Source organism: Rhamphochromis sp. 'chilingali' (genome assembly GCF_963969265.1).
Source record: "Rhamphochromis sp. 'chilingali' genome assembly, chromosome: 12".
In the NCBI taxonomy this organism is placed as follows: domain Eukaryota; kingdom Metazoa; phylum Chordata; class Actinopteri; order Cichliformes; family Cichlidae; genus Rhamphochromis; species Rhamphochromis sp. 'chilingali'.
Genome location: NC_137939.1, coordinates 8,722,717 through 8,742,201, shown reverse-complemented (window position 1 = coordinate 8,742,201; position 19,485 = coordinate 8,722,717). Strand labels below are relative to the sequence as shown.

Here is a 19,485-nt window from a genome sequence, read left to right as displayed (position 1 = left end):
TCCTGTTATCTAATGAGTGTCTCCAGATATCCTGTCTGAGTAATGCAGAATGGAACATTTTGCCAAGAGGGAGATGGAGGTGGTGTCAGCTGCATGAGCTGAACCAGCAAAGCATAATTTAAACCAAAGTTCAATAACAGAGAATTTATCTGCTGTTTGAGCAGTTTGTCTCATATATGGGTTGATTATCTCAGTTCATCTTCGGGGTGACCCAGAGACCCGTCACTCACTCAAATATTTATTTTATTTTGGACCGTACTTTAGCTTTTTTGTTCCTGTAGTGCTGTAAATGTACAACCTGATAGTTTTCTTGTTGTCATTTAGACTTTGATAACCACATGTGTATTACATACAGATGTTTTGTATCCTAACATAACATAGTCATTGTTGCATTCCTGTCAACTCGAAGCAGTTTGGCCAGTCTCCTCTGTCTGCTGACATCGACAGGGCATTCTCTGTAAACCATAGTGATGGTTGTGTGGGGAAAATCCTAATAGATCAGCAGTTTCTGAAATACTTAGAACAACGAACACCATGAACAACCATGTTCAGAGTCACTTTCCTCATTCTGATTCTCAGTTTGAACTTTAGCAGGTCGGTTTGACCATGTCTACATGCCTGAATGCACGGGAGTTCTTGCCATTTGATTGGTTCGTTAGCGATTTGTGTTGACAAGCTGCCGAACAGGTGTACCCAACAAAGTGTCTATTGAGTGTATGAAATATAATATGCATACTCAGCATATAGTGCACACATAAAGTATATAACTGGCATGTGCACATGTAGAAATAAAGGCCCAATCAGATGCAAGTAAGAAAAAGAAAAGGTTGTAGCCTGAAAGCATGAGTGACATTTCAGGGAATGAAAATAGCCATATACCCAGTCATATACCGACAAATGAACACCCGCGTAGGCATGCAAAAATGGTTTAATGTGAGTAGTCCTGCTTTTTGGTAAATGTGATAGTTGTGTGACTCATTTTCTGCCTCTTTCTAAATGGCTTCTCTTCATCATTTGATTTCTTCCGCTTTTCTTCGCCTTCTTCTCTCATCATGAGACTTTTACAATGTAAATGCCTGTCCTTACATTGTAAGGCAGTTGGATTCTCTCAAAAGTCTTAAGCTTCATGTAATCACAGTCACTGGAAAAAACATTTTTACTAGTTTTACTATGTTGTTGCCAAACCACAGTCGAATTGAAACAGTCCAGCGTCCCACGATGGATTAGCAGCCAATAAGGTCACAGCTACGACATGTTTTAGGTGTCACGACAGACTGACAGTTGATCTAATCATCAACCCAGTATTTTTTGAAAATGAGCGCTCGTGAGCACCTGTTATGTGCAGATTTACTTAAGAAGACGAGGCTAAGACAGCTTGTATTTCTCTGAAAGCTCTCTTTGTATCCTCAGGTTTCCTGATTTGATTATTTTAAGCCAGTTATTGTGATAGATGGATGATTCATCCAGTAACCTAATGGAATCTAATCTCTTCTTCAGGTTTCTCCTTCTTCTCCATTTCTACCACTAACGCCTTCCTCTTTTTTTCTTGTGGTTTCATTTTCTTTGTCCCAGGAATCCTCAAGAACCGTCTTGGCTGTCCTCCCGCACTCCAGGGTCTTTCCAGTATGGGCCGGGTCCCCAGTGAGCTCAACTGGTACCGAACCTCTACTCTTGGCCACCGAGGTGTTCCTGCTGCCTCCTACGGTCGTATGTACTCTGCCACAGCTGGTGCCACTGGAGGCTCCGGCTCTCTCTCCCAGCCAGCTTCCCGCTACTCCTCTAGGGAGCACCTGGACTCGCTTGCACGGAGGCAGCTGTCCAGGGATCCACTCGGGAGACAGACGGTCGGAGGATCAAGAGACCGGTTGGACTGCCGGGGCTCCAGGGACAACTTGGATCTCTTACCCAGGAGGAGAGAGCTGGGGCTGGGGCCAGGGTCAATGTTAGGGACCCTGGATCACCAGCGAGTCTCATTATCCAGGGAGAACTTGACAGGATCAAGGGACAGACTGGACAACCACCATGCTACTGGTTTCCACGGATCGAGGGAGGATGTGAGTGGAAACGGAGGGGCTGTCAGTGCCGGGATTGAGGGATACCTCGGCGGATCAAGGTTGCAGCTGAGCTCGCTGACTCGGCGACAGGCCTCATCCCGGGAGCACCTCGAAGAAGCTCTCGTGAGCAGTAGATCAAGGGAGCAACTTGACACCAATGGAATGGGAGCCCAGGCCCAGCCGTGTCGGGAGTGGCTCCGCACTCTGCCACCCCGCCAGCCTTCACACCCTGACCAGCCGCCCTCCTCTTCTCCTCCTCCCCCGATATCTGAGGAGCCTCAGCAGGAGCACCTACCTCCTTCAGCTCACGCCAGAGGACGACTGGACTCAGCTTCATGTAGGTTTCCTGGTCAGGTTGCCCCCCAGGTCGCAGGTTCAAATCCAAACCCCTTGGGTCGACAACCGTCCAGTGAACACCTGGATATTCTTTCCTCCATTTTAGCATCCTTCAATTCCTCTGTCCTCACTCCTCCCCCTGCTGCCCCAAACACTGGTCCAAACGGCTCCGTCCACGGACCCTCCCCATCCCCGTCCCAGTCTGCCACCTCCCATAGCATATCTGAAGTCTCCCCTGACTCGGAGTAAGTCCTTCTGAGTGGAAAATCCACCCTCAACCCACCCTCCTCCTGTCCTTTTCTCACATGCATCTTCTTCTCTTCCTCTTTTCTCCAGCATCTGTCATCTTGGACTTTTGACTTGTGCTATTCTAGTTTGTTTATCTCAGCCTTCCCCAACCCTTTCAGCAGGCTTCCTGCGTTCCAGCTTCTTTATCATCTCTTCCCATGTGTCTCAGTCTATTTTCTTCTGTTTTCCATCTCCCTCTTCTCTCCCTCTCTTTTTCTTTGTCCTTTTGCCTGCAAAGCCCATTTCCATTTTACTTCTGTAGTTTCACTGTGAACTTGAATTTACAATTAGTGAAGTGCTGTACAGACGTAGTGATGACTCATTTTTCTTTCCTTCACCTTAGAGCCAACAGAAGTGAGGGACAGTCTTGATGACAACCTCCGCATCCCTTAATGCATTTCTACAGTGCTGGGGTCACATTGGACATGTTCAAAGGTCGCGGATGGACCTGAAGCACCGGGACAACCTGGAACATTCGAGGACAGGGAAACAAAACCGAGACAGAGGAAACGCAGAGACACAAAGACGGACAAAACATCCAATGATAACACAGATTCAAGAGAAAGTCAGTGGGCGGCGTGTACTGTGTAAAGAGTTTTCGAGTGTCACCGCCTACGGCGAACGACGATGTTTCTGTGGACGATGAGTCAACCACCTCTACTACCTACAAACTCTTAAAGGCAAAAACACAAACTCCTCAGATTTCAAACAAACGAGATCCGTCAAAATGAGAAAAAAAAAAGAAACTGTAAATAACATTTTTATACATTTTGTATCTTTTTCATTGGAGATGAAGAAGAAATCTCTTGTGATGTTTCTTTTTTTTTTTTTAATGACTGTGCTCATGTGAGGTTGTGAGTGAGGTTGGTGTGAGTGCAGTCTTGGTCGTTGCTGAGGGGGGGGATCCCCCTCCCCACAAAAAGAAAAAAAAACTCCCCAAATTTCTCCCTAAAAAAGGTTTTCCCTAGAAACATTTCCTCACACGCATCAACTTTATGTATAGCGACAGGGGTCTGGCAATAGAATCGAATGAGATTATCGAAACCGCGAGATGTGGTTGGAGGGAAAATATCGAAGCAGGAGGAGGAAGTGATTGTAAATAGAAGGAGGAGTTATTTTAAGAGATTTGATGGAGCGAGATGATTGTGCAGAGAAAAAGCCTGAAGGTTTAAAGTTGGCGGCTCAGCAGTTAAAAAGCTCAGTCACAAGCGTCAATGCATCAGCTCTGTGCTGTATATGAATGTGACCTTGTCATCTATCTGTGTATCTTCATGCCTGGTGCTATCTGAACCAGACCATATCAGACGGCTGATATTACAAGACCATATCTGTAGCGTTCTGGAGACCTGGTGGGTGAAGGTTGATATCTCTGTCTGCCTCTCTGGATGAGGATGTATCGCGTAACAACCATTTAAATCCCCTCAAAGTTTTGTGCACTTTGATGCCTGCCTCGAGGGACGACACAGGAGCAGCCGAACCTCAAGACCATTCGTAAAAGCTTCTCCGCAAAACTAAACCAAAGGGACTTAAAATCTGTATGAAACCCTGATATTCTTCTATTTCCTCTGATGGAAATGACTCGTGCAGGGCGCGTTGTAGCTCGGTTTTGTTAAATCATGATCTTTTTCAGTAAGAAGTCTCAAATTAAAAGCTGTTTCTCTTCATGAGGCCGTGATCAGCGCTACTACATAACCCGCATAACTGTTTGCCATTTTATTTTACCCGCGTAGTACATAAGCAAGCGGATTTTCATGTGGGAAGGGAGCGGATAAGAGTCATCGTAACACACTCAGATATTTGTGTGAAGACATGAAAGCAGCACTGTGGTATGTTCACAGCATGGTGCCAACCTGAATATTTAAATTGCTCCTTTATATTTGAGAAATTCAACAGAAAAGAAGCTCATGCTTCAGAAACAATCGAACACGAGCCCACAAAAAAAAAAACACGAAAACTGATTTTTATTTATTCAGATTCTCATTTAGATGGTTTCACAAAAAATGAGTTATCTTTCAAGATCCGTCAAAGCTTCTGCGGCAGATTGCAGAGGAGATGTCAGCTGTGTCAGCGCTAAAAGCCTCTAAGTGGTTTCGAGATGCAGGTCTTTCCATCAGCAGCTGCACCTTTCTCGCAGCTGTCGGAGGAAGCCCAGAGTTCAGCCTTTAAGGTAACAACACATGGGCGTTTTCAGGAGTGGAGACGGGGACAGGGAGGCTTTTTTCTATAGGAAACTACAGCGGGTTGTAAAAACTGAAGGAAAATGGGAGTTCTGTGTTGCCAACATGTGTTGTCTGTGTCTTTGAGCAGAAAACAGCCAAAAGCCAATGCAAAAAGTAATAAAAAAAAAATAAGGCTAAGATATTGCATAACGGGAAAGATTTTTTTTTTTAAAAAAGATACCAAATCAGGCAAGGTTGCAAGAAGAACAAATTGGGTCAGGAAACATGACTGCAGAAATGTAGCCGCAGGGAGGAAGGCGTGGATGTTACTCATCACAGGGAGACAGAGAGAAAAAAAGACACGTGGATGGAAACGCTCGAAGTGGAAATAAACACACACCTTACAAATAAGTGCATATCTGCCTGCTCTGACCGCTGCTCTGCCGGTCCCGTGTCCCTGAGACGTGACAAGCACAACCTATTTGCGACAGTATTATTGCCAAAAAAGTCCCGAGTGCAGCGCAACACCACCCACCGGTCTGTTAGCCTGACAAATCCTATTTTCTTCTCCATCTATATTTTTCTTCAGCTGACCTTCAACTTTGAAAGACATGAGATTTACTTTATTTATTGATAATTTATTGACACTGTATTGGTTTCTTATTTTCGCCATCTGAATGAGAGGATGTTGAGGAAGTGTGTGTGTGTGCGCGCGTGTGTGTGCAAATGTTCTTGTTGTCATATGTAACATTTCCTGTCATCTGACTCTCACGGCTACAAATCCACAGATGAAAGGCAAGAAAAGAATCCGAACTTACACCTGGAATTCAAATCTGAAGAGTTTAGTCAGTATTCAAACTGGATCTGTTGTCTAATCTTAACTGGTAATCTATCCAATTAATTGACTACAGGTTTAACAGTAGTTCGGACCAATCCGAGCCACAGAAGCGAGGGCAGACAAACAAACAAGCAAAAACCACCAACAACAACAAAAGATGATTAGAGACAAAAGGAGAGGAACAGAGAGAGGTGGAGAGATGATGGGAGGTTGTATTTGTTAGCTTGTGTGTTCATTATTGGATGCCTTCTATCTTGCCGTCTGGATGGAAACAGCTGTCCCCCTGTTACCGCGGAAACAAGAGAAATGTTGGACATTAAAAAAGAAAAAAAATGACTTATTCCTACAAGGCTCTGTGTTCTTTCTGATTATTCTTGTCTGGGAGACACAAAGAGCTTTGCTGTTTCATATTCATGCCAACAGACATTTTCAGGTGTAGAAAAAGTGAGCGGAGGAAAGATCCTGTGACAGGGTGACACGTTTTTCTCTAGAAGGCTCCTCTCCCTGACTTGCGTTGACTCTCAAAGTATTCTGTCACATTCAGAGACATCGGAGGAGGGCGGAGACGTTCAGCTCAAGAGACGGTGGGGATCAGCGGCGCATACATGCATCTTAAGATTTTAACCTACGCAGGGCTGAAGCAAAAACTCATCAGTGCTCTTATTAGATTATTAATGTTACCGCTTGGTCACAGCCAGGTTCATTAGGCACTGATGTGCAGTAGTAAAGCTAAAAATATTTGATCTAAAACGTTGGGATCCGAAGGGGGGAAATGGACATTTTTGGGAAATATGCTTCCTGCCAAAAGTTGGCTGTGAAGATCAATACCACTCTCTCCTGAGTGTCAGCTGGCATAAAGCAGAGGGAGAGCAGCCATTTTTCAAAGCGTTGCATTTTTCATCTATTCTCTAAGTGTTTGAACTGTACCGGGGGCCTTAACAGCATTCATCAAAAAGATAATGGCCTCTTTTGGTGTTTTTGACGATCGCTGAGTGCGCCTAATTATTTTGCTGAAGATACTCTTAAAGAGTTTTCTTTTTTAAACAGCACTGTGGTGGTGGAACCCCTCCTACCACCACAGTCCCAGCAGAGAACTTTAAAAATGGCCAAAAGAATGTGGACACAAGGCAACCTGACCTTCTGTCCATGTACTCCAGTGTATTTGTAGGTAAGTGGTGTGACCCAATACTTTCCTCTATATGCTGCCTTACAACTCAATATTACAGACCTCTCATTTTCAGAAGAAGACGCACAACAATCACAAGTGTGCACATACGTCAGTGTGGTACCTGTTTCTCCCACTTATTTATTCACTTACACATTTGTTTACTTACATATCAAAAACAAAGTTAAAGCATGCACTAAAAAAGTCTGTTAAAAGATTGTCCTTTTAGGAATGTCATTTCGTCCCATGTGCGTGTCACCTGCGTACATTCTTCTTTTAAAATAACCTCGAACGAACTTTGACCTTTAAAAAAAATTAAAATAAAAAATACACCATTAAGACGATCAATGAAAATTGATTTCTTCAATCCGGGGCTAGATTGTGATAGATGACACATAAAACAGGGTTGTCATTACAAACCATTTCAACAAGGAGTATAAAGTGACTTACAGTTCTCCGTACTGTTGTGTCGTTTTTAAAGATTAGTTCAAAAACTGCTTAAAATGTTTCTCTATTAAGATGGAACTCACATTGCAGAGGGATTGGCTGCCGTGATTACAACAATTGTTGCTCAATGTGAAACTCTTCAGCAGCAATGTGTAACAAAAAACAAAAAGTAGTGTCATGGCGTATACACAAAACAATACAAGAATGACACTCCGAAAAATAGAAACATTTGAGCGTATCAGCCAGTCGGGTCAGACGTTTTCTCCGCTTCGTCGCCACTACTGGAGGAAGATGGCGGCACGTCCTCGCCCATCCTCTTTAGCTTGGCCTTGTAGTAGGCCTTCTTCATCCTGAAGGCTTTCTCCTTCTGCCGGGCTGCTCTCCTCTTCTCCCTCACCAGCTCCTGCTCCCACGCCAGCACCTTCATCCTATTCTCCCACTCCAGGATCTTCATCTGCTGCTGCTGCTCCAGAGCGTCCGATCTCTGCTGGTGCTCCAGTCTGGACAGGTCTACGGAGTCGTGCTGAGCTGGGCGGCGCCCGGCGTCTTCCGTCTTGCCGCCTGATGGTTGGAGATGCTGGCTGCTGAGCCTGGAGGTGCCTGAGAGGTCAAAGTTCAAAAGCTTCACTGTGGTTTGTACTAAAAAGCACGATCTGAGGTTTGCAAGGCAACTTTAGATTCACTTTTCTTACTTTCAAGGCTCTTTAACACCAGGAGCTGCAGTTTAGAGAATAAGGCTGAAATTTAAAAAAACAAAACACAATTTAATCCCAGTCAGATCTACCTGCGCCTTAATGCCAGAGCAAAGCTGATAAACCTATCGTCTTACAGTTTTAACCTGGACTATATTTTGAAAATCCTCAGATTTATTTAGGATAATAGTTTTTCCTTCTTGTGAGCCACTGTGCGATCTGATGCAGGCACAGCTGTGCTAACTGTTAGACTCAAAAAGCCCGAGTTGGCTCACCAAAGGTATACCTTGTCACAGGTAAACAAAGCAAACTAAATAAATACAGCAGGTTATAGTTTGTGTTAGATATAATATGTGTCACAGGGATTAGATGTGAAATGCTATGAATTACTTAGAAAAGTTTCTTAATAAAGTGGGTTAATGAAAACAAACTTGAACATGCTTTTGCAGTACAGCCACAGGTGTAAGCTGATGATTTATATATCCATGTGTGAGGTTGTCATACAGTGTCTGGGTCAATTCATAACTGTATCATCGATGGAAAATCTATTTAGAACTCTGCAAAGAAAAATTCTAATTTACTGACCTGAATGCTTCTTCTGCTAAATGCTCTTTTTCAATGCTAAAAAGTACTGTACTACATGTGATACCATCAGGAAAGACTGTCAGCATGAAACACACACAAACAGTAAAAACATCCCTGGATAGAAAAACGTAACCTGAAGAAAGATTTCTGAAGACTAGCTCGCCTATGAGAGTTCAGGCTGTGTTTGGTCACACCAAACAATGACTTTCAAGCTCGTCAGAACTGTATATACTTTACTTTTTGCCTCATATATTACATTTAAGTAATATATGACGAGTGGCTCAAGATTTTTGCACAGTACTGCAGGTTGTCAAAACATTCAATTTCAGCCACAAAAGGGGAGCCTCGGAGATAAATTAGAGGAAAAGCAGAGGAATGAACTAAACAGCTATTTAGTCTCATATTTATGATGCACAGTGAGCGTGTAACACCATGGTACACGGGCACTCCAAACAGCATACCCCCTGCTATTAATTGGGCTATCAATCTTCTTAATGACAGTAATTTATTTAGGTTGGTCACATGGGCTGCTTCTTCCCATTCACAATCTTCTAATAAGCATTCAACACTAAAGCCATCTCTGCAGCAAAACAGCTATAACTTATTGAAGTCTGTGTATAATTAGGCCCTTTCCTCCTCACCCTTAGTAATGTTAACTGAGCCAATTATCTCCTTCAGCTCAAGGTTATTGTTTCTTAATTAAGAGTGGAGTATTAATCAAGTTAATAGTAGAATATCCCACTATTTGCCCACAGAAAGTTCCCTGCGCAAGGGTTTCCAAGCAACACATGCTCAAGCAGCTTGCAGGGTGTTATTTGTTGGTACCTGGTGCTGTAAAGTAGGCAGCAGGGAATGCCACATCCTGTAGCTCTGCATTGTGGGAGGTGGAGTTTGTAGAGGGGCTGTGGTGCAGATCTGACCAGTCGTTGCCTGTTATTCTGTCCAAGGCGTCACGCTGGAGGCAGATGGCCACTTGCTCCTTGCTGTCCTCTGCCTAAGAAGGAGGCGAGCCATTTGGTGTTTCTGGGATTAATGTCTGAACCTAAGGTGTCATGAGCAGCTCCAGGTTTACCTCTTAAATAAAATGAAACCAAAACTTTAAAAGTAATTACCTGATTCACGCTGCCATTCACCTGTCCTGTCACCATCAAACAGCCTGATAATAAGGAAGAAAAAAAAAAAAGGATAAGGAGACAACCAGGGAGGGACTGCAAGTATATGTCTATCAGAAAAATGAACAAAGAGCGCCTCCCTCTGGTGGACACAAGCACAACATCACCATAAAGCACCTTAATCATGATGGCCATCAAAAAAAGCAGAAATGATATCGGAGCTTCTGCAAAGCAAACCTAGAAAGTAAAAAAGTCCACAAAGTAAGTGCTGTCAGTAACCTGGTGGCAGGTTTACTAAATGGAATGAAGTGAAAAGCGTAAAACGTTTAACAAACTCTCAGGACTTCATTATACTATAAGACACTTTAAGTAACTGCTGGGTAAACTGAACATTTCTTGGTGTAGATGAGCAGTATCGTGCAAAAGGGGGACAGTCATAAAATGAGCACAGTCCTTTTAATCGCTCTGTAAACAGAGTGAAACAATATTATTACAATACTTCACTTGTGACTTGATATTTTTGTGATTTTTAACATTTTACTCATTATTCTGAGTATTGCAATAACATATATTGTGATTTATCACCGTTTTTCAACTGCAAATAATGTTGCAGTTACATGCAATGTACTTCGTATAAAGCAGTAATTAACTGTGACAAATCACTGAAAACCATATATGTGCTGCAGTCTACACAGAGAGGAATTCACATCTTATTAATATATCAGTGCTCAACAACCTTCCTGTTCTTTAGGACCAGAGTACAAGCAGCTGAGACAGAGAGCTGTACTCTGGGAATACTACGAATGAGAGGGCTGATTTCATATATCACCATCCAGAGACAACGTTAGCAGAGCAAACTTACACGAAATAAACTCTGACCCAAAAACCATCAAACACACTTTTCTTGACAAAGTTATCTCCTAATACAAAGCAAGCTCATGGCTCAGTCACATGAGTAAAAATAGAACAACAACCTTCTTACATCCACACACACAAAAAAATTACTTTTCACAGGTCAAATAACAGGAGGCATCCTTTCCGCAATAAGTCGCAGTCTGACTTAGACCAACTGCAATCATTCTCAGACTGACTGTCAAATCTGAAGGTTTGCAAAATAACTTGTCTAATTTATGAAGGCGGACAGATCACCAACATGTGACCATCAGTCTGAACGAGTCTGTGTCAGTGAGCATGACTTGAGGGGACTTGAATCAACAGGCTGCTAGCTGGTTGTACTTTAGTTACATTCCTATAGAACATGAAGGCTAATATCATATTAGAAAATGTGAAAAATCCCAATAATATTATATCGTGGTGTGTCTGATGATTCCCACTTCTCACTATTAAACACACTTTTCATGCCTGTGCTCCCAGGTTATTTAATTACATCAAAGACATAACAACAACAATAATTATTATTTTTCATTTAATAAAAAAAATTATATAATGCTAAAGAGCTTTAAAAGAAAGAGAAAAACCCGGAAAAACAAACAAACCTTTAAGTTACCCGGATTTGTTTTACAGGGTCAGTAAACGAATGAATGAGATATTGGGTGTTCCAACTTTCTGTTAAACAAACAAACATCATTACAGTCTTAATGAATTACCCTAATTAAATCCATTGCTTAACCCCTTGAACTACGCAGTAGACCAAACTAATGCACCTTATATTCATTGTATGTTAAAAATGTATTTAATGAGCCATAATTTAATAATAATGGAAACATAGTTGCTATCCCAGGAGGAAGTCTTATTACTTCAGCGGACTCTGAATGCTGGCTGCTGCTCCTTGCTGTTGTTTTTAGGCTATAATGACACGGGATATAGAAACCTTAAATCAAAGACATAACAGACACCATATAAATCAACTCTGAAATTGCATAAACTGTACAGCTGTGCTCGGTAATGTCCTGATGACCACTCGTCCTGGGACAGATGTTTTTACACTCCTGTCTAGACTGGTGTAGCCACACGCACACACACCAACGATAACACCACATCACGATTAAACCATCTTAACAAACAGCGATGAAGCAGTTATCACACCAAGATCTCGTGAATTCTCTTAACAGATTTCTGTCATTCCTTTCAAGATGTTCTCCAGTCTGAAAAACTGGAAGTGACCCACCTTCCAGCAGCTTGCGGACCGCTGCTTTGTGGCCAGCTCCCCCTGCGTGGCTGGTAAGGGCAGCCTCGCCCATCGTCTGAAGTTTGATTGATTTGCAACAGGCCCTGCATCGGGCAAAATGAATGTCCTGGACGTCCTTAACCAGCCAGTCCTTGTAAACATCCTTTGCGAGCCAGGAATCTTGGAATTTACATTTGCCAGGCATAGCTAGCTCTAAAAGTTAGCTGGACCGCTACCTCCCAGCCTGGAGCAACCTCTTACCTTATGTACTGCCTCGTGATGCGTTCACGTGTTCTGCGAGGATTTGAAGACACATTTACGCTGTTGCGCATGTATCTTTTGGCATTAGGTTACAAAATATCGTGAAAACGTTATAATTTAAACGCTGAGATAATTAACATGACTTTCCAGTTATGTACCCCAAATCCCACCGAAGTAGGCAACGCAGTAGAATCAGAGTGCCTGAATTTCATCACTACAGGTGCAGCTGTGGAATTAAAATGATAATAACGGCTTTTTGTATAAAGAAGTGGGTGTAAAAGCGCTTTGAAACTTCTTAGTAGGTATCCTGGTATTTTAAAATCAATGCCTGCGACTGAGGCTACTGACTGAGTTTTATCGAACATCCTTAAACGCAGCATAACATAGAAGGCTGTCCCTCACGTGCACAGAGTTCACCAATAAAAATACGATTAAACTCCTACTAGCCAATCAGCGTTGAGAAAGCCGGTAGTCCAGCTTGATTGGTTGAAACCCGGCAAGAACGACTGTACAGAAACACATGGGTACCAGACTAATAATGATCTTATAACGTTTCTGAACAGTTTCCTGCATTGGGAGCGTGTGTAAGTAGGCACGTCGAGATATTATTGTTTACCTGTTAAAGTTTTCTGCCGTTCGATATCTTATTCCTTTCCAAATAAGACAAGAAGAACTCCTCCTGTTAGCTTGTTTTGCTAATCATAAGGGTAATCTTCACTCAGCATTAGACTTTAGTAAATACAACAGCAGACTGCACTACCCGGAGTCTCAGCATGCTTTACAAGTACGATTTGTAAGTTAAAACTGCATATCTTCATAATGGTCTTAATTTTTCGGCTGCTCTCTTTAGGGGTCGCCAAAGCGGGTCATCTGTCTGTATTGCACCGTATCCCCGTCATGTGCCTTTGTTGACCGCAGTTAATCTTTAAGTGATGGAGACGGTGGCCCTGGTTGCTCCAGTTACAGCTTTGGAGTTCCTTCAGGATGCGTTTCTAATTAAAGGTTAGTGTTCAACATATAAGATAAGCAAGTAGTTATTCTTGTGATGCTCTGCTGTGTTTTTCCACAGTGCTCCTATATTAACTGCATTTTTGTTACAAGTTATTTATTGTTAAACTTTAACTTATTCAGAACTTCTTCATTTTGTATCTGTGCCACATTCTCTGGTTGCTGTAATGGTTAGCTTGAACTTTAGAGTTCCAAATTTTGTACATTATTGCACAATACAAACACACACAACTTTTCTTTCATGGCAGGTGAGGGTCCGGTCTTGTCGGTGTACAGACTCAAGCCTCGCCCTAAAGCCTGTGCCTCATTGAGCATTCTCCATCATTACCGGATTCATGGAATAAGACCTAGAAGGTGGGAAGCTGAGCCACCACGGAGTGCCGGTTAGTATAAGCTGTTAGTATGAGCTGTTTCTTGTTTTGTTTGATTGTTTTTACTATACGTTAATATGTCGAGAAAATTATTTACAGAGCAATACGAAAGTGAAAGAAAGGCAAGTCTGGAACCAAGAATGGGTTCTCAGCTATGATAAAAGTTAAAGTATAAGCAGTTAAAGGTATGCTTGCAGGTGTTAGATTAAATTGAGGATATACAGTATACATATTATCTTTATTAGACAATTATTTATTGCGTATTAAAAGTCTTTATTCACGTAAAGCCTCCAGCTATTTTTGCTCTAATTTTTTTAAATTTTAATATACATAAATTTTTTGCTCTTATTCACCAGCACTGAGCACTACAGAGCCAAATGTCTGCGACCTTGCAGTATTTGGAGGCAAAGCTGTGAGGCTTGTAAGGTTCCGTGTGGAGGATGGGGAGCATCTTCGCCTGGAGGTCCTGGGTCCCCTCATGGAGCTACAGGACTGGGCTCTGGATGTCCGCTGGCTCTCTGGAGGCAAACAGCCACTGCTGTGTGTGGCTCTTGCTCATAATAGTGCTCTTCTCTTGGATGTCACAAAAGGAAATGCCGTGGTGCAGCGTTCCTGTCTGGAGGGGTGTTTGCTGTACTCTGCTCTCCTTCTGGTTCATGAATCCTGGGTGGATACTGTCATAGTTGGAGGGACTGTGTTCAATCAGCTGGTTCTCTGGAAACCAGGAGACAAAAGTGGCAATCCTGAAAACAAAGCTCCAATTGAAAGGCGTCTACTGGGCCACACTGGGGTCATCTTCAGTATCTCTTACCTCCAGGAGAAAGGATATTTAGCTTCAGCCTCTGATGACCGCAGTGTACGGGTGTGGGGTGTTGGCACTTTAGGTGGGCCTGAAGGTAAATGTGGGGACTTGAACCCAGTTTGTTTAAGGATCCTATATGGACATCAGGCCAGGGTGTTCTCAGTCCGTCTCTCATTAGGGAATATCTTCAGCGCTGGGGAAGATGGCACCTGTTTAGTCTGGGACTGGGCTGGAAGCGGGAAGGTGGTTCGCACGTTGAAGGGACACCGAGCAGGGGGTGTTCGTGCACTGGCAGTCAGTGAGGGAAAGGATGCGAGCTGGGTGGCTACAGGAGGGGCGGATGGAGGGGTAAGGTTGTGGAGAGTGGAGGGCAATGAGAAGAAGGAGTGTCTAGAGGAGGAGACAGTGACAGAGAAACTGACCGACCTGAAATTTCCTGGTCAAGGCCTGCCTAAAGTTGTTTGCTTAGCAGGAGAAGAGGATGGTAGTACAAGCTGGAGTCAGTGTAAGCCTGTAGTTTGCACTGACAAAGGAATAGTTTACCAATATAGTGTTGGGAAGTGGGAAGTAGTGTGGAATGGGACTCCAGAGTTTCAGTCCTACTGTGTGATGGAAACGATAACTATCACTGTGAAGGAGTCGACAACCAAAGTTGATTTGTGTGCTGTGGGAAACCTCAGTGGGTGCTTACAGATCTTTCCCATGTCTCATCCTCAGTCTGGAATTCTGCTTACATGTGGATCAGGGAAGATCCATAGTCTTATTTGGCAGAAGGAAAAAGAGCGTGCGTATTTGTTAGCTTCAGGTGCTGAAGGGCGTGTCTATCGCTGGTGTGTAGAGACAAAATTCAATGAAACCTGTTCTTTAGCTCTCAGCATCACTGCTCTACCTTCTTTCCTCCTCCCCTCTTGCGCTAAGCGCTGGCTTACAGCTGCAGTGCGCCTCCAGTGCAGGTCAAGGGAGGTGCTTTGGGTGTGTGGAGACAGGAGAGGATCCCTGCTTCTGTTTCAGGAAAGAGAAAACTCAAAGCAAAGAAAAGGAGATGGTGAGGAAACAAATGAAGAATTACTGACAGATGGTAAACAAGGTGACGATGAGGAAGGTGGGCCTGAGGGAGAGGGGAAAAGCAAGATGGAGAATGAAGGAAGCAAAGAGGTGCATGACCTTTTGCTGCATCCTCTGAGCTGTCTGTTTGGGGTGCACGGGAAACAAGGTGTAACCTCAGTGTATGAGTGCCAAGGCTTGTTCTATAGCACTGGCAGGGACGGCTGTGTTAGAGTTTTCAGTGTGCGTCCATCGTCACCAAAGAATCTTGAGGAAAGTAGAGAAGATAACGCTGCGGAAACAAGTGAAATGAATGAAGAAAGGCTTCAGCTGGAGGTTCTCAGGGTCCAGCGTGCCTGCAAAGGAATGGAGTGGCTGGAGAGGATTTTAATTCTCGAACCTGAAAAAGAAGTTGAGGAGGAAGAGGTCACCGAGGAATGTGAAGAGCTGTATAACAAAGAACACCAATTGACCGAACAGGTGGAGGTTAAAGGGGAGGAGGCAGAAGAAGAGCGCTTCAGAGAAGTAGAGAAGGAAGGCAGAGAAGCCAGATTTGTAATTGTCGGCTTTCATGCAGTCCATTTTGTTGTTTGGGATCCAGTGAGGCAGGAGAGACTGTTAGCAGTGCCTTGTGGTGGGGGGCACCGCTCTTGGAGTCTGTGGCCATCCCACAAAGGAATTTGGCTCGGATATGGAGCTTTGGTGTTTATCAAGCAGGGGGCAGTCCTGGCTTCACAGCCCCCCGGAGAAGCAATGGGTTGGGATGGAAAGACAGGAAGGGCTGGAGGAACAGGACTGAAAGATGGAGTCCATGGAAGAGGAATTGGGTGTGTATGCAGGCTGGGGAGGATAACAGACTTTGGGAACAGGAATCAGGCAAACCACTGGGAGTTAGTAGTGACAGGTGGAGAGGACACTAGCCTGAGTGTCCTGGCGGTACATCCCTTTTCTGGCAATATTAAAGTTCTTTCAGTTATTACCGACCACATCTCGAGCATCCGCACGGTGACTGCGATTGTTCGCCCAGAAGGGGGGAGTGAAAGCCAGTCAAAGCCTCTCTCTGCTCTGCTCGTGTCAGCCGGTGGGCGGGCTCAAATCCAAGTTTACCGGCTGTTAATTGTTTGGGACGGGCAGAGACTGGCTCCTTCCTGTCAGGTGATCCAGGTAGCCAGTCACCGTTTGGACAAAGAGTGGGAGAGGAGGCGCAACAGACACAAGATGGTGAAAATGGACCCGGAAACGAGGCAAGTTTTTTAAAGCTAGTGTTTAGATAGCCTCTGACCTCCTGTTATTTGTTCTCTGCATATATTTTCTCTTCCTCACAAAAAATCTGTGTTCAAAGACAATCTGCTGTTTTTGTTGTTTGTTTTTTTTTAGCTGAATATAACTTCAGTGTTTTTGTTTTTTGCATTTTAAAAAATGCACCTCTGATTACAGCTCTCGTCTGTGTGTTTTCAGGTACATGTCTGCGACAGTGGTGGATGAAGAAGTAAACCGTGTCCTCGTGGCTCTGTCCTGCAGTGACGGGGCTGTCAGGTTGGTATTCATCACAGCAAGGGTTCACACAGCTGGAATTTTCATTGAAGCTGCAGAAAAGAGAAAATCAGAGTGTCTTCGCATTGAGTTGATGCTCTCAAAAAGTATTATATTCAGTACTGGGGTGATGGTACTGGTGATTATAATAACCATAATGATGAATGTAACAGAATCAAAGGCTTTACATTTCATTTATGTGTGTCCGATTGTGTATTGTGGCAATAATCAACTGCAATCATCAGTTTTGTATTTTCAAGTATTTTTGCTCAATTTTGCCAACACGTGTACCATGCAGTCACAGATGTTAACATATGTGTAAGGAAATATGCATTGATCCTGCAAGATCTTATGTGGTCAGAACATCAGTATAATAACCAGCATTATGAATTTTTACCTAGTTATAGTCCAAAATCTCTTCCTCCTTGACACTTGTTTATTTGGGCTGAACAATGGGAGTTTTTGGAGTTTAACATATTATTCTGTAAACATCTTACTCGCATGTTTATTTTGTATTCTCATATAGCCTGGTATTGAATTTAGTCAAGTTATACTGTGGTAAGTTTTAGCATAGATTTTTAATCTTATTTTTCATGTATATTCAGATAATTAAAAGAAAATATGGTCATTAAAAGTCGGGTGGAAAATTAAAGGAACTGTTTTGGTAATCATGTACATGAACCCTGTGTGCTGCTATAGTGTCTAATGTTCTCCCTTAATACTCTTCTCACTGTTTCCTCACATCCATTACTGTTTTTTCCAGACTGTTCTCTGTCAATGAAGCGAAAGGTCAAATCGATTTGCTGTGGGAAACATTCTACCATCAACGCTGTGTACTCAGTGTCGCCACCTGCAGCCTGGAGGATGACAAAGGCAACAGGTTATGACTGTGATTGCTCATCTTTTTTTCCTGGGTTGTTATGTCATGCTTTACAGAACCAGACCACTGCTTTTGCTGTTTAATCTTTTTAGACTTAAAGTGAAATATATTTTTTTAAAAGCAGCTGGCGTATTAATACTACAGATGTACAGTATTTAGGAAAGCATGGAGAAAGTAGTTCTTTTTTTAACACTTAGTTTTATATCTATAACTGTGTCTCTCTTGCAGGTATAAGCTGCTGTTCAGCGCTGCGACTGATGGGAAAATCGCAGTGTGGAATTTGACCGACTCTTTGTCCTCATCAACGGATAATTCGAGCTGTGCTGCAACATCACCAGTCCCCTGCCTCGATGTTCCCGCCCACCAGAGTGGGATTAACTCATTGGCTGTTTGGGCAGAAAAAATGGGACAACAACAGGGTAGTTGCCTGGTAACTGTTGCTAGCGGAGGAGATGATGGACAGCTGACTGTGTCCACAATCGGGGTGCAGCACTCAGAAGGTGGGAAAATCGGGAGCCAAGTAGGGTTTTCTCAGATTTCTGAGTCTCAGCCTCTCCTACAAAAGCAGCTCCAGTGTCCAGACAGGCTTCAGATTCATCTCCACTCCCAGTGCCACATATCACTGGCCCATGCTGCCCCTCTAACAGCGCTGAAGGTCCTGAGACCAGACCTCTTGGTCTCCACTTCCTCAGATCAGAGGGTTTGCCTTTGGAAGGTCTGCAGTAACAGTATCAGCCACTATGGGGCAATGTGCTCCCACGTTGCTGATGCTGCAGGGCTCGCAGTCTGGGAAAGTGAGGAAGGAAATCAGAAAGTGAAGATAGGATTTGAGTCTGAGCAGGAGAATGCTGGGAGGCTCAAGAGGGATAAAGAAACAGCTGATGAGAAAAGCAGTAAAGAACCTGTTGAGGTAGCGAGCGAGACAGGTGACCCAGTTAGTAAGACTACTGGTGAGAAAGAAGAGACGGGCACAAGTCCAAGAAATCAACCAGAGAATGACTGCGTAGGTAAGCCTGTGAGTGCAGTAAAGCCTGAGACAGGTTTGAGGGAGCGATGGGAGCGATGGGCGCTCGTCTGCGGTCAGGGCTTCCAGCTACTACGAGTCAAGAATCCGGAGATGGATGCAGAGAAAAATGGAGAAAAGGGAAAGCTGGACGAGCGAATTAAAGTGACTCTCCAAGAAAAATGATTCTGAATAAAAAGATTAAAGATACTTTTGTAAAAACTTCACAAAGGGACATATTTTTTTTAATTATTTCTCAATTACCTGTCTTAATTGCAGCTGTATACTTTGATGTAAATGTATGTCTCTGGTAATTGTTTAAAGTATTTATTCTCTAGTTTTTGTTTCTTTATTTTTTTGTTGCATGAAAATGATAAAAACATTTATTCCCAGTCAGCTACGTAGAAAAGGATGCTGGTGTTATTTGTCTCTCAGAAACAGTTCATAACTTCCCTTCCAATCATTCATGTCAACTAAAAGGTAAACCTGTTTCTCCATCACCTGTTCAGCTCTGATGGTTCAGTAAGGACATCTCCTGGTTTCATCTTCATGTTTCCCTCTCACCAGATATCGGTTGGGATATCTGGTGAGAGGGAAACTGTGTTGACCAGCGCCTTTACGGCTGTGGCTCCAGCAAACGTCAGTTGATACTAGAAAGTAATATTAAATAAATTATAACAACATGTTATCAAGCTTAAACGTGCTGCTGTTGTTTAGCGCCACGATAAACAAACGAGACGGGACTTAGGACAGCAAAGCCGATCAGCTGATCATTGATC

The 19,485-nt window shown here is 43.3% G+C and overlaps 3 protein-coding genes across 8 annotated transcripts in view; 2 read left to right on the top strand and 1 right to left on the bottom strand.

Annotated features, from left to right (window-relative positions):
- celsr3 (cadherin, EGF LAG seven-pass G-type receptor 3) overlaps nt 1–6,459 on the top strand; it is a 124,790-nt gene extending 118,331 nt beyond the window's left edge. For both annotated transcript variants that reach the window (XM_080898063.1, XM_080898062.1), the window contains 2 exons: nt 1,573–2,635; nt 3,022–6,459. In XM_080898063.1, the coding sequence (XP_080754189.1) occupies nt 1,573–2,635; nt 3,022–3,049 (1,091 nt within the window). In that variant the 3' untranslated portion in view covers nt 3,050–6,459. The remainder of the gene's footprint in view (nt 1–1,572; nt 2,636–3,021) is intronic.
- A 489-nt stretch (nt 6,460–6,948) lies between these two features.
- On the bottom strand, nt 6,949–12,114 carry fsbp (fibrinogen silencer binding protein). 2 transcript variants are annotated; one of them, XM_080899762.1, is made up of 5 exons: nt 11,805–12,114; nt 9,677–9,720; nt 9,390–9,558; nt 7,980–8,024; nt 6,949–7,887 (listed from the first exon to the last, which is right to left on the bottom strand). In XM_080899762.1, exons 1-5 carry the CDS (start codon nt 12,007–12,009, stop codon nt 7,526–7,528), a joined length of 825 nt encoding a protein of 274 aa, XP_080755888.1. In that variant the 5' UTR covers nt 12,010–12,114; the 3' UTR covers nt 6,949–7,525. The 2 variants fall into 2 exon arrangements, with proteins under 2 accessions (XP_080755888.1, XP_080755889.1); XM_080899763.1 differs by lacking the exon at nt 7,980–8,024 and having other exon boundaries at nt 11,805–12,103.
- Nucleotides 12,115–12,519: 405 nt separating this feature from the next.
- wdr6 (WD repeat domain 6) lies at nt 12,520–19,043 on the top strand. Of its 4 annotated transcripts, none has more exons than XM_080898469.1 (7): nt 12,520–12,657; nt 12,916–13,067; nt 13,322–13,456; nt 13,801–16,534; nt 16,749–16,826; nt 17,587–17,703; nt 17,932–19,043. In XM_080898469.1, exons 2-7 carry the CDS (start codon nt 12,998–13,000, stop codon nt 18,890–18,892), a joined length of 4,095 nt encoding a protein of 1,364 aa, XP_080754595.1. In that variant the 5' UTR covers nt 12,520–12,657; nt 12,916–12,997; the 3' UTR covers nt 18,893–19,043. The 4 variants fall into 4 exon arrangements, with proteins under 4 accessions (XP_080754595.1, XP_080754594.1, XP_080754597.1 ...); XM_080898468.1 differs by having other exon boundaries at nt 12,527–12,649; XM_080898471.1 differs by having other exon boundaries at nt 12,556–12,589.
- Nucleotides 19,044–19,485: the final 442 nt, after the last annotated feature.

What these genes read in the sequence shown, in the direction of transcription:
- fsbp (XM_080899762.1), bottom strand. Translation starts at nt 12,009, where the DNA reads ATGCCTGGCAAATGTAAATTCCAAGATTCCTGGCTCGCAAAGGATGTT. An exon ending in GGTCCGCAAGCTGCTGGAAG is followed by an intron (nt 9,721 to 11,804) that starts GTGGGTCACTTC and finishes CCTTATTATCAG; the next exon opens with GCTGTTTGATGGTGACAGGA. An exon ending in TGAATGGCAGCGTGAATCAG is followed by an intron (nt 9,559 to 9,676) that starts GTAATTACTTTT and finishes CCTCCTTCTTAG; the next exon opens with GCAGAGGACAGCAAGGAGCA.
- wdr6 (XM_080898469.1), top strand. Translation starts at nt 12,998, where the DNA reads ATGGAGACGGTGGCCCTGGTTGCTCCAGTTACAGCTTTGGAGTTCCTT. An exon ending in TGCAGTGACGGGGCTGTCAG is followed by an intron (nt 16,827 to 17,586) that starts GTTGGTATTCAT and finishes TGTTTTTTCCAG; the next exon opens with ACTGTTCTCTGTCAATGAAG. An exon ending in GAGGATGACAAAGGCAACAG is followed by an intron (nt 17,704 to 17,931) that starts GTTATGACTGTG and finishes TCTCTCTTGCAG; the next exon opens with GTATAAGCTGCTGTTCAGCG.